This window comes from Melopsittacus undulatus, chromosome 4 (assembly GCF_012275295.1).
Source record: "Melopsittacus undulatus isolate bMelUnd1 chromosome 4, bMelUnd1.mat.Z, whole genome shotgun sequence".
NCBI lineage: Eukaryota > Metazoa > Chordata > Aves > Psittaciformes > Psittaculidae > Melopsittacus > Melopsittacus undulatus.
This window is the reverse complement of record NC_047530.1, coordinates 95,139,653-95,153,300: the sequence shown is the minus strand read 5'-3', so window position 1 is coordinate 95,153,300 and position 13,648 is coordinate 95,139,653. Positions and strand designations below refer to the sequence as shown.

The 13,648-nt window shown below is 40.3% G+C and overlaps 1 protein-coding gene across 1 annotated transcript in view; it reads left to right on the top strand.

The window, feature by feature from the left end:
• Positions 1-2,670: 2,670 nt before the first annotated feature.
• Positions 2,671-13,648, top strand: part of EXOC6 (exocyst complex component 6) — a 90,392-nt gene continuing 79,414 nt past the window's right edge. Inside the window, exon 1 of the mRNA XM_034061380.1 lies at positions 2,671-2,767. Coding sequence (XP_033917271.1) covers positions 2,685-2,767 — 83 coding nt within the window. The 5' untranslated portion in view covers positions 2,671-2,684. The remainder of the gene's footprint in view (positions 2,768-13,648) is intronic.

The window sequence follows — 13,648 nt, the reverse complement described above, 5'->3', positions numbered from 1 at the left end:
TGCTTTAGAAGGTCAATAAAGCTGCTTCATACACTGAGCTCATTTCTTGTGTGTGCTGGCTTTTATACAGCAAAGGGAAAAATGCAATATTTAAAAAAAACATAATTTTTAATCTCATAAAATTTAGCAGAGAAATTGAGCAGTGATGTCCAGTAGTTGAAGTGACTTTAATGTGTTTTTAAGCTGACTGAAATTCAGGCTTAATATATATTACTGATATTTCAAGCAGGTAAAAATATTATTTGGCAGTAAATTTCCTGTTAACATAAATAAATTGGATGCATAGACAAAAAAGACTGTGCAGGCCGGGTACTGCATATGAGGCAAATGTGACCAGCAGTGAAAGGAAAACAGCAGCTGTGCACCATTCTTGGACACAAAGTCCTCAGGAGTCACGAGGTTAGCAGGATCTGTTTTTTCATGCCTGGTTTTGCTGACTACAGAGTCATTTAGTGAACGACAATAATCACAATACAAGTCCTCTCCTAAAGTTAGACTACTTTTATGCTAACCTATGGCAATGAGAAGCAGGTCAAATCTGTCAGAACTGTACCTAGAAGAAAACAAAGATCAGATATATGATAATGCCCTTGCTGAGATCCAGTCCTTTGAGCTGCCTCTTGGAACCACCCTCAGGTATGCATCTTTTAGATAATATTACATTGTTCATGATGGATTTGTTCCATTCTATTAAAGTTCTTTCAGTCAGTCCATTATATTAGAAACTTTGTTTTCCTGACCCTGAAATCTACAGGAAAGTTTAATTTCAGTATGCTTGGCCCTAAATGGAAAAATACTAACCAAGGTCACCTACTGAGCTCTTTCTTTTCGCTAGGACAAAGCTATCCGTTACTGAAGACTGGCTGCAGATTCTCTGTGAAGAAATTACTCTTAAACATGAAAACACAGGGAAATCTGCTCTTTTGTGTAGCAGCGTTCTTAGTTTGATGATTTTATTATTTTTAATATTAATTAGTATATTACTATTTAATATTAATACTTTATTTTTTTTAATCACTAAAGATACAACAATTTAAGGTTTCATTGTTGATATTCCTAAATATCTGAATACTTTATTTTTTTTTTTCCATTTGCAGCTTATGGAAGCTGTTAAATTGTGAAAGTGCAAATGAAAAAAGTTTCCTCCGTATATTCATCCCTACAAAAAAGTAATATATAAAAGATTATGATGCTGTATGTCCAAGTATATTGTCAGTGTCTGTAGAAAGGGTCTAAAAATAGCCTGCCTGGCACTGTAGGCATCAGGTTGCAGTGACTGTCAAGCTAAAGAAAGAAAATTTGATTTACTCTGAAAAACATATGTGTCAATCTATTACTTCAGTAATGTAGTGATGAGGAGAAAAAAGGAATGTGGGAAGATTGTTACTGCATTTGAATGATTTCTTGAATGAAATACTATTGCAGTGGTAGCCTGCAGGATTTTTCCTACTTTCTTTCTGCAGCATGAACTTTGGAAAATCCTGGTTGATATGTGTCAGCAATAAATGCATCTGAATCAACACTGAATATGATAAAGCCACAAGTACAGACAAGATGTGCACAGTCTTTGGTGCCATTTATTAACCAATGTCCAGGTGTAGCTGCACCAGGGCAGGAGAGAAGACAAGTTTGATTACAATAATTAGAAGGGTGCCAAACACAGTTGTAGCTGGCTGGTGTCTAGAATTTAATGCATTCACAGTTGTAAACTGCTGTGAGTTCCTCACTGGAAAAGTAGCCACATATCACCCTGAAGTTTTGCACTTCAGGCCTATTTCTTTTTGCTGGCTTCCCACTTGTATGCAGATAACTTTGCCCAGAAAGCAGGTGTATCCTGTCTCCTGAGCATGCAAAACCCAAGGACTAGCTCGTCTTTGGCCACAAACCACAAAGTGTATAATTTAAATAGAAAATGGGCTACTCCTCCTTCATTGAAAAACGAAGCTTTGCTGCACATACACTTGAGGACACTAGGGAAAAATATGCCAGTTTCTAATGAAATACAGCAAGCCGATGAACAAAAAGGTGCACTTTTTGGCTGGTCTAGTTTGACCTCAAATTTCTATTGCTTCCGCGGCAGGGGCCGGTGACTGGCGCGGCCCCAGTGGAAGAGAGCAGGAGCAGCTAAAAGCAAAACAAAACAAAGTGAAAAACAAACAACCTACCCCAAGAAACAAACCAGAACTAGCCCAAAGGAAAAGGCCGGGTTTGGCCCTAAAAGCCTTCAAGGCGTCTCTGCAGCGCGGTACGGGAAGGGCATCTGGTCCGTCCGCAGCACAGGAGGGAGGGAGGCAGGGAGGTCGGATTTTCGGTATCTCCCTTCTGTCACAGGGCTCTCAGTGAGACACCGCGGGTGGCTTCAGGCAGGGGTAGCTGCCCGCGGTCTTCACAAGACAGTAAGGCCCAGAGATGCTCCAGGGACGGAGGAGCTCTGCCGGGCCCCCGGCTCAGCTCTCACTCTGACAAGAGCCGCGGGACACCGGCGAGCTGGGGCGAACTGGTCGTCGAGGCTCTGTACGACCTGCTCCTCCTTGCCCGCTGCTTCCCCTCCCTTCTCACCCCCGCCCGAGCCACCTCCCCTGCAGCTCCTGCTGCCCCCCGCCCGGTTCCGCGGTCGCCTCCGCCCTCGGTCCCTCCCCGCCGCTTCCCGCAGCGGCGCGGCCGCCGGGTCCCTCCCATCCAAGATGGCGGAGAGTCTGCCCGAGCATGATCGGATCCTGCAGGAGATCGAGAGCACTGACACAGCCTGCGTGGGACCCACCCTGAGGTGAGGGGCTGCGGGAGCCGCGGCACTGACGGCGGGCGAGGGTTCTCCTACCCGTCCTGCCTGACCGACCGCCCGGGGAGCCCCGGCCCGGCCCGGCGAGGCCCGGCCGCGCTGTCTGACAGCTCCTCCCCAGAGACACCGCGGGGCCGCCTGTAGCGCCTCCGGCGGGAGCTGCCCCGGAGGGGATGCGCAGCTCACGGGAGTGCTCCGCGGAAGCTCGACCGTCGTCTCCCGTCCCGGGTCCTCGGGTGGTAGAGGGAGAAGGGGCCACCGCGGTGCGGTGCGGCTGCCTGTCACCGGCGGGCCGGCGACGCTGACACGGAAAGACGGCCAGGAAGAGGCTGCAGCCGTGCCTCAGCCCCGGGCCGGTCTCTCTCTGTCATTGTCTGCCAGGGAAGCGGGGCGCTGCCCGGCTTCCGGCGGGATGGGCGCTGGGGGCCCGAGTGGGGCTTCGGAACGGGGCACTGGGGCTGGGCCCCGCCGTAACCTGGTGCCGGGCTCTCCGGGAGAGCTCTTGCCCTGCGCTTGAACACGGGGCGTCTCCCTCAGGTGTTCCGGTACCTCCGGGTCTAGGCTGAGAACGGGACCGAAACCGTGTTGTGGGCGAGTGTTTGCATCAGTAACAGCAGGGCTGCTCTGCATACAGCCTTTCTAATGCAGTCTGAAACCCCAGCCCCGGCCAGATTGCTTCTGGGAATGTGACAGTGTTCAGAGCATTTCTGAAATGCCATTACTTTAATGTTTCTTTTCTTTCTTTCTTTTTTTTTTCCCATCTAATTCTACATACTGCTTAGTCTTTCTTGTTGGAGAAAAATGTGTCAATGTCCTTCAGTGTAAGCCGTGGAGAGAAGGGCAGGGCCTGGAGGGAGTGAATTGGGGTGTGGAAAAGGTGCAGAGGGAAAGGGGATCATCATCCTGGAATTCTGGAGCTGTGCTGATGCTTCCCTGATTAGACACCTCTGGGAGGTGTCAAAAGCACGGATGCTAGCCAGACTGGGTGGGAGAACTGTGAATTTGCACATTATCTCTTTGGGAAGACATTGAGAGCCTGTGCTCAGGGAGCTGGAAAGGTGGTTTGTGTGGCAGCACGCTGCAAGGCGCTGCTGGCTTTCCCTGAATGCACTCCTTGGTACTCACTGGAGAGCATGGACAGAGCTGAGAAAGGATGAACATAGGGTACATGGATGGAGAACCTGCTGTTGAGAACTGTTGGAAATGTATGTTGCTCATGAAATGGTGCATTTTGCACTTTGTAAAGAATGATTTTGTGCTGTGTCTGTAGTGGGCACTCAGCACCAAGGCTGTGTAGGAGGTGGCAGCCTGGGCATTGTGCAAAGCTGGGGCTAAGCAGTCCTCAAGGAGCCCAAATGGAGGTGTACGATAGGGTGGCCAGGCCCAGACATCACACAGGGGCTGCATGTGGGGTCTTGGAGGTCAGCTCAGAGCAAACTGTGCTCTCATCTTCCCTTACAGTCCCTTAAACACAGCCAGTATGGGAATACAATGTGCAGGTGCCAAAGCCAAGCATCACAAGGAGTGAAAGAGAAACCTGTGAGAGTTTGTGAGCTTTGGTTGAGAGAAAGTATCTGACATGCTTTCAGACTTGAGCTGTCCCTGGAGGCAGTTTAGCCATGTCTCAGCTAACAAGCCCAGGCAGGTCGGAGCTGATGCCTGCAAAAAAAGCACACCAAAACAAACAAACAAAAATTAACAAGAAAATATTAAATATAATTGAAGTTTTGCTACCATCTCCAGTATAGAGCTTATACCAGAGGAACTTATGTAAAGGACATGCAGAGAATCAGCCTGCACAGTAGAAGGTGGCGTATTTGGGAACCAGAGGAAAGGGACAATATGACTCTCTTATTCATATTAAGAATTTAAAATATGTCTTAAGTTTTTATAAATATGGACATTTAATTTCTTTATTTTTTGCATGTTCCTGTGTTTTCTTTTTCTATTTGTATCTCGTCTGTCTTGCCTATCTTGTTATCTTGCTGACTTTTTAGATGGGGAGTTTTGCATCACTGACTTTCAGAATCTTTAGAAAAGAAGTGCTATGGTAGCCTGATTTAACCTCTAATGTTCATACACAAATAAAAAGCCCTAGGCTAAATAATGGTTACATCTGCCGAGTCTTTAAAAGAAGTCCAGCCAACCTCACAGAAATATGCTGCTACTAAGAACAGCAATGTTTAAAATCAAAACTGTAGCTGTCTGATCAGCTATGCCTGTTAAAATTTGTGAGTTGCTGTGTGAAACTGAAGAGTGTAAAATCCCACATCTAATCATGAGATCTATTTCAATGAACAAAAGTGTGAACATAAAATGGAACATTATTTTCTGCACAAGATCTAGGTTTTGCTCGCTAAACAACATAAATCAAGGGAATGAGTTGAGCAATTCCACGTGCAGTTGCATAAGGCTGCAACGTAAAGTGATCCATCTGTTTCCAGTTGCAGAAGCTATTGATGCCAGTTATCTCGTGTAATGACTGAAATTTCATTAATTTCACTATGTGAAATTGAATGTTTTTGTAATGTACGATCTGTAATGATTGGAGAATGTTTATAGCATCATGGTCTGTGATGCTTGGAGAATGTTTATAGCGTCATGACACGAGGTGAAGTACCCATATTCCTACTCAAATAGCAGGAAAAAAGGGGATGAGGTGAATGGTTTGGATAAGTAGTGTGAGGTAAGACTAAATGCTGAAGATCATAGGATATACAAGATCTAAGTTATCCTTAATTGTTCACATCAAGATCTGAATATCTTCCTAGTGCATTAATTCTTCACATAGGAAGTGTAATTTTTTTGTGGGCTGTATGCAGATTCCATGGAAACATACTTCTGTTCATGTTTTTCTGCAGTGTTTTGTTTGCTAGTTTGGTATAGCTGTGTCTGCTGGGGTGTTGTTTCCTACCCTGCTAGAAGAGTGGCAGTACTTGTGTGTATGATGTAAAAAATGGTAGCATACATTAACATGTAATGTTTTGTGTAAAATTTATAGATAAGGAACAATATACAGACTGATCCTGCAGGTGATACCCTAGTGCTGAGATCCACCCATGTATAGGAATGTGAAACACAGGTCCTTTATAGGAGGAATCAAGGTACAGCTAGTACAGTTGGGGTTATTCACTATTTAGCAGAACAATTTAGCTCCTAAAGATTGCTCTGCTTCTCCAGAAATATGAAATGAAGAGATTGAGTTTGATTAAATTGATTTATATTGTATTTGAATAAATTAATTTTCTTTTTGAAATTTAAGTAGATGAGGTTATTGATTTAAAATTGCTGGTATTTAACTTGCATCTCTAAATTTAGTGGCACATACTATGTCATAAATGAGCCTTAAATTAGCCGTATAACATACCTTTCATTAAATAGGCAGACTGCGTATATATTTTTTTTCAACAGACTCTGTGAAACTTTTATCAACATCCTTCTAGCTTTAATGGCCAACTAAATGAGATAAATGACAGCACCTGTTAAAGGCTTGTCACTCTCACCTTCTTATATAACGTGTTAATATCTTATAATTCATGTCATATACATACTGTTGGGCTTTGCAAAAGCAGGGAGAGTTGTCAACGCGTTTCTAATCTTTGTAAAGGAAAAGGACAAAAAGAAAGAAAGGCAATTCCCATATCACTCTTCAGAAAAAGAAACCAAACCCAGCAACTTTCAGACTCTCACTGAACTCTGTATAAATACATATGAACAACATTTTAAGAGTCAGTTTTTAAGAGTGTCTTAACACTTCTTGAATACTCTGTTGGACATGCCAGTAATTAGTAAGATAAATTCTATTTAGTAGAAAATAGTTGTCTTTATATGGTGGTCAGTTAGTTTTATGTCGATCAAAATAGGTTGAAGTGCAGCTGAACAGGGTAGATGTTTTTCTGCCAGTGTCCTGATGTACTAGGCTTACAAGTCTCTTCGAAGTTGTGATAATGTGTAATATTTCAGTGTTCTTAAAAAATCCCCCAAAATATTTAACTCTCAAACAGTAGCTTGGTAATATATTGCATAAGTGGATGGTTCACATCACTGAATCTCCAGTGTTTTGTCATCCCCACTCACAGCCTGTCAGAGGAGTACCTCCATGCCCACCCTTAATTGACTAAGCAACTAGTACAAAAGTAAAATCAAATTTAAAAATTATGGGGGAACTGATAATGCCAATTTTGTAGCTAAGGTGGAGTTGATAAGAACATGCCTTGTCTGTTGACCTGTCTGTAAGTGGGATGTACTCCATGGCTTTGTCTCACAATTACAGCTCAGAAGATGCTCCTTGAAAGTCAGTGTAAAAATGCTTTTAAGCAACTTCTCTGTTCCTCTGCTCCTGAAATCTGCCATCACCAGGCTATTGCCTGGTATCTTCTAGGTTGCTGTCAGTTGTACTGGCCACGAAATTTCTCTGCAGAGTTATTAGAGGGCCTCCTCTGAAGACATTTCATTGGCATGTTGTCTTTGGCTACAGGAATCTTATTGACAAGTGCCATTGGTTTGATGTGTTTCTGTCTGATGCCGCAATATGCTGTGGTGACCTTCCACTGACCTAGCACTGTGTTGCACTGGTAGATGCAGCACTGAGCCACCCAGCTGCAAAGCAAAAGTCACTTCTGCATGGTGCTTTTTTTTTTTTTTTCATTTAGGTTGAACAGAGTTTGGAGGTAGGATGTAGATTTGTTGTGAGTCTCAGATGTGTATAGGTGAAGTGTTAGAAGTGACTGATAACTGTCCATCCTGAACTTTTCCCCTTGTGTTGCAGAAAAACTGAAGGAAGGTAAGGAGCACACTTCAGTTAAATATCATTAGAGGAATAAATTGAGGAAACAAAGGTAAAAATAGTGATCAAAAAAAGACTGTTTTGTCCTTTCCTGATCAAGGTTTCTAGGAAAAGTCAGAGGGAGAAATGTGGAATAAGAGTCTACCTCTGTTCTTTTACTGAATTGTGGCACACTTTGAATCTTCAAATGCTTTGTCCAGGCTGGGGCTGTAATTGATATTTTGGAGATACTCATGTATCCACTGAGGGGGCCTGTCCAAACACAAGTGAATAAAGAGCCTCAGATACCCTGTAGAGTATGACAGGGTGCTCTGAAGCCTCAATGTAACTTGTTTTATCAAAATAATACAATATTATTACTAGCAGGCCTGATTTAGTCATGTTATTCTCTCCCTTTAGTAGGAAAGTTAGTAAGCAGTAGCATATGCAGTGTGAGTGACTTCTCTGTACATTGGAAAATAGTACAGCCCTGACAGTTGCAGGCTGGGAAATATTTTTTTTTTTTTTTCTGAGCGCTTGCTTATGGGGCTGTTGGGATTTGTGATGTGGTTATCCAGTGACAAAATGTGGTTGCCCTCATTTTTGTTCTGTGGTCTTACTTGTCAGGTATGATTGTCTAAAGGCTCTTTTCTGTGTTTGCATTATTTTGGTTTTGGAATATGAGCCAGCAGTTCCCATTTTTGTCTATAGCTTAGCCTTGTTTTAAATATAGAGTAAACGTAAGAGGACTCTGAGATCATAAATCAATGCTTTGAACCAAAATTGAAATGCTTAATTATGTATTTCAATTTCAAATAGCATGATAATGTTTTACAATATCATGAGATGTTTTTATGGTTTGAAAAATCAGTAGTCTATATCTTAACTAAAATGGTCAGTCTTCAAGTCCTGCTCAGTTTTCAAAGCAAGGTGTTTAATTCCTGGTTCCCTTTAAAATTGAAGTTACAAAGTAGCCTAAAGTAACTAGAAATTCCTTGTCTGTTAGCTGCCATCTTTTTGGGTCAGGTCACAGAGTATGCTTAGATGTATGTTTATGTATCAGTTTATTATAATAGCTTATAACTATTTTGCAACTGAGTTGCCATAGAGTAAGGGGAATAGCCTGCTCGCTGAGAACAGTGTATCCTGAAAAACCGGTGTTTGGCTTGCAGGGTTGGTTTCAAGTTTTGTTACTTGGTGCAGGATTTGATGACATTCTGAGCACTTAAGGTGGAAGGCAGCAGTCAGATGAAGCACCTGTGTGAGCGGGTCTATCCCCAAGTATATTTCTATGAAGGAGCAATACTTTTTTTCATTGCTAGGCTGTTACATACGGTCAGAACAGCATAAGAAGAGTGTGTGCTGTAGATTGATTAATCTGGCATTTTATATACTCGGAAGCAGAACTACAGTTCTGATTTTCCTGTAGGCTAACCTGGTATTTCATGCAGATTTGCCGTTGGTTGCAAAAAATATTTTAGAAGAAGGTAAGGATCCACTTCCATTGCTGCAAGTTTCAACATCGTACCTCTCTACGTTTTCACAAAGACTGAAACTGTTTCTGGGTAGTCATATCTGCACTGCGTTTTTCTGTAGTAGAAAAAATCCTTAGCTTTAATGCTGACTAAGTTTGTAATGAAATATGTCTGCAAATCAGGTTATCTTGATCTTTCTAAGTGTTCATTCATCAGCTTCTGACTCAGTTCTTGTGATGTTTTCCAAATGGGCAACTGCCAAATGAAGCTTTAACCTAACTGGTAACTTACACAAATAATACTTCTGAAATGGCTCTCTCCAATTTCACAAGTATTACCAAAGAGTTTGAAATTGTTCCTGTGTTTAGGAAGCATGTTTCAGAATACATTAAAGCTTTTAAAATACGGATCACCTGCCAAGAGATCCAGAATAGTGTGCTTTACAGGAGGTTCATTCAGTTTGTATTATTTATCATATGAATGGCTTGTTCACTGTTACATCCATTAAATTTAGGAAAAAAAAATTGTTATTCATGTCATTTCTTCATTGACTTATTCCTCAAGTCTATTTTATATAGTGCCTGTTGACCCAGATTTCGGACGTGCCATATGCATAGGAAATGTGTAATTTTACATCCTTCACAAGTGCCAATCACATGGGTACTTGCTTTCTTGTAGGCTTTTTCTGGAGGAAGCCAACAGCATACACTGTACTCTAGCTTTCTGTGCTGAACCATTGCTGTGAGACTTTGCGATTTCCTCAATACAGCTGTCTACCCGAGAAGCCTTAGCATAATTCAATATAAGGCTGGTTTTGACTTGTAAGTGCTAGAGTGTTGCATGTACAAGGCTGAAATTGCAGGAACTCCAGTTGAACAAGTTATACCATCTTGCATTTTATGTATTATACTACTAAAATGGGCTCATAAAAATCTATGAGGATTGATATTTCTTAAATAATGCTTCTAAGATAATGCCAGGAATGGGTTCACAAATAGGAAACTATTTCTAAGTATATGGGTTGTAGTAAACAATTAAGTACTAGCTCGCTCAAAACCGTCAACCTAGCTTTACATCAGCATCAAGCAATCACATTAGATTTTATCTTACTGAAGGACTTGCAATGGCTAGTTGTAAAATCTAGCTGTTGCCAGTCTGTCTGGTGATGGTTGAAGTGTCCAGACCTAATCCCTGCCTCCACAGATCTGGGTATAACAATGCCATCATGTTCATTTTGATGTTCAGCTTTGAGTATGCTCAGCAATGCACCTCTCCCTCATTTTGTACATGTTTACTGAGCAATTATTTGTATGCCTGGCATACTGTCCTGCGCAGGAAGGAGTTAACAATCTCTCCTGGAGCCTGCCTGAAGCCCTTCCTGTACCTCAGCCTTTGCCAGTAATACCAAACTAGTGACAAACTTAATCATTTATGGAAGTATTAAGAAGGAAATATGCAGGTTTTAGAGTGCATCAGACTTTATGGAAAGACTTGGGGCTTGACAACAAGGACCTAAAATATGCCTTTGAAAACTTAACTAGGAACCTGCAGAGAGTGCTGGGATTTTTTTATAGCATGAGAAAGGTGTTCAGCTCTAATACTATGAATGGGATTTTCACTATGTCTCAGAGAAGGTAATTTGCTTCCAAACTGCAGTAAGTGTAACTTGCAATTCTCCCATGAATCAGAGTAATACAAAATTAATAATGCATATACTGTAATGTGTACCTAGGGAGATACTTTTAAGACATTTCGGCTTTAAAAAGAAGTGTTTAAAGTTTCAAGTATCATCTACTTCAATTTTAATACACTACTCTCATTTCTATTACAGGCATTCAGATATTTCTGTTGCTAGCAGCTCTCACTGGGACTTTCACAGTTTTCACACTTCCTTATGTGTAGAGTGACCTTCAGCAAGGCAACTTTTTCTTCCGAGTTTTGTTTTTAGTTAATTTCAACAAAAAAAGTAACATAGTTGATACTGTTTCACACAATATATTTATACTGTTTTGTTTCGTAAGTTTAGGAAACTGTAACAAAGTAGCTAATGTGTGCTACCTCCCCTTGAAATGTGGACTTTCTATGTTATGCTGCCGTGTCCCCTTTCCTTAAGGCATGAACAGAGTTTCTGCTGCTTAGTCTGTTTATCAAGCAGGTAAAGGAATGGAGAAAGGTAACAAAGAGCAGTTGAAGTCAGTTACTTCAACACTGTTATTTGTTTCCCAACAGAGAAACACTGTTAGTTTCAGTTGGGCTTTTAAGTTAAAACTAGACATTTTTTTTTTTTCCAAAAGTCATCTTTCATTTTCTTTAGTGATCCTTGGAGATGTGCATATGCAAAGAATATATAGTACAGGCTGTTAATTTGCATGAGGGAAAGACATGAAGATTTTCTGTGTATTGTCTATGTGAGCTCATAGAGTTAACAAAAATTATTAATAAAGAATATTGTAAAATATATACTTTGGTTGTATGTTTGCAGAGAAGTGTGACACATCAAAGAATTATCCGGTTTGATCTGTATTGAATGGAATATGTTCTCAATCCAACTGGTTTCAAAACTTTAATTATTGGATATTTTATTTAATCTTGAACTTCTTGATTTCTAAAATTACCTATCTTTACATCTGTGTAGTGCTGGTATTCAAAGCCTATTGAAATAAGACCTAGACATTTGTGACATTAAATATTCTGTTCTATTTTGTGTCTTGTGAAGGTTCTACTGAAATATTTGGTACATATTTATCTGGAAGAGTATGTCTAAAGTGCCCCAGATAAAGAAGACAGGTTATGTGTAAGTTGTAAAAGATGGCTACTTATTTCTGGGACATGGGTAATGGAAATCTGATCAGTTCTTTTAAAAGAACTTAGAAGCTCACAATTTCATGGATGAATCCATTGCTTCTAAAATGGAACAATTTATATTTCAGTCTGTGGAAATACAAAGGGAAGATAAGAATAATATATATATATAAGAATAAGATAAGAATATATATATAAGACTTCAGTTTCTTAACATATTTTATATGAAATAATATAGGTTCCAACTATGTCCACTGTACCCATTTAGGTATATGAAACAGCTGGCCAAACTTGAAAGTTTATTATGTGGTGATAGCTAGTACCACAGTGAGTGAAGCTGGTGCTTTCTTTGCTGTCTTTTTTATCTGCTATTACAACACAAAATTAGAAAAGAAAAAAATATTAGTGCTGCAGCACTTGTTTTTCAGTTTCTTGCTTCATACATCAGTAAGTCGCACAAAGGCTTAGCAGGAAGAGGCATCTCCTTGGTCAGCAATGTAAAAACAGGAAGGAGGAAGTCTATTGCAAATCTGGGTTTACTGATTATCAGTTCATGTTTCGCTGCAGAGGATGTCCATTAACAGCCATCAGCGTGATCCATTGCTTATCCAGCATGAACAATGACTGCTGTAGTGCTGCTGCTACAGAATATGGACCCTGCTTATAGGAAGTAATGTTAACTAACAAACTGTACTCGGCCCTTTCCTGCTCATAGAAGCAGGATACTATTAGTGAGAACAATTCACAGAAATTGCACATCCAGGAAAACCAGGCAAGCAAAGCATAACAACTAAATGAAGATTAATAAATTTTTTTTTCAGATTAGGCCTACAGTTGACTTCTGCATTGTTCTGACAGGTAATGTGATCTTTTAAATACAGCAGTGAGGTGTAACTGTGAAAAAGGACGGCAGAACTGGACCCTAGGTAGTGCCTGGCATAGAAAAGCTGCTTAGGTTTTAAGAAATGTGCTTATTACCATAACTCCAGTTGAATTGCAGGAAACACCTGGACAATATTTTATAAAGCCTTTTTGGGTGTATGCAGCAACCTATATGAAATTACTCCATGGAAAAATCCCTACAAAGTTTGGAGTTTGTGTAAACAAAAAATATCTTTGTATATTGTAGGACAAAGGAAGTTTCTGCAGTGTTTCCTGTGAAACTGCAGCTTAAATGGAGTTTGTGATACAGTATTGTGGTTAGGGATGCCATGGTTATAGTCACAATGACAGGTCTGTTTTATTGGGCAGAATCTTAATTTGCATGGTCAATGTTGTTAGATTGCATTGATCCCACTGAACTTGTTATGCAAATTTGAATTGTAAATATTATTTTATTTCATAACTGTGTTTTTTGGTTGTTTTTTTTTTGTTTGTTTGTTGTTTTTTTTTTTTTATCAGATGAGAAATGGAGGGAGAGGACAGACATCTACTGGGCCACTTCTTGCGATGTGTTTACGGGAGCTAATTGAGAGCATCTCTAGCCTCAGTACAAAATTGGTTTTGATAGCAAGATATTAATTCTAAAAACATGATTTTCCACAAGTAATTTCTTCGTTTGAGAGTTGATTTATTTATATGCACTTTGTTTTAAGTATTACTTTGAAAAATGGAATAAAAATTGTATGTCCACATTGGTGGGTTTTTTTGTTGTTTTTTGTTTGTTTGTTTTGTGACTTGGATCAATATTATCAATTAAAAATTATCTTTTCCCTCTCAATTCTAAATCTGAAGCTCTATAAATAAGTCTTTTTCTCTTGCGTTCTTTGTAGTTCATAAACTGCATGGTCAGGCATATCAAACTTCTTCCATATCAAACTTGTGCCA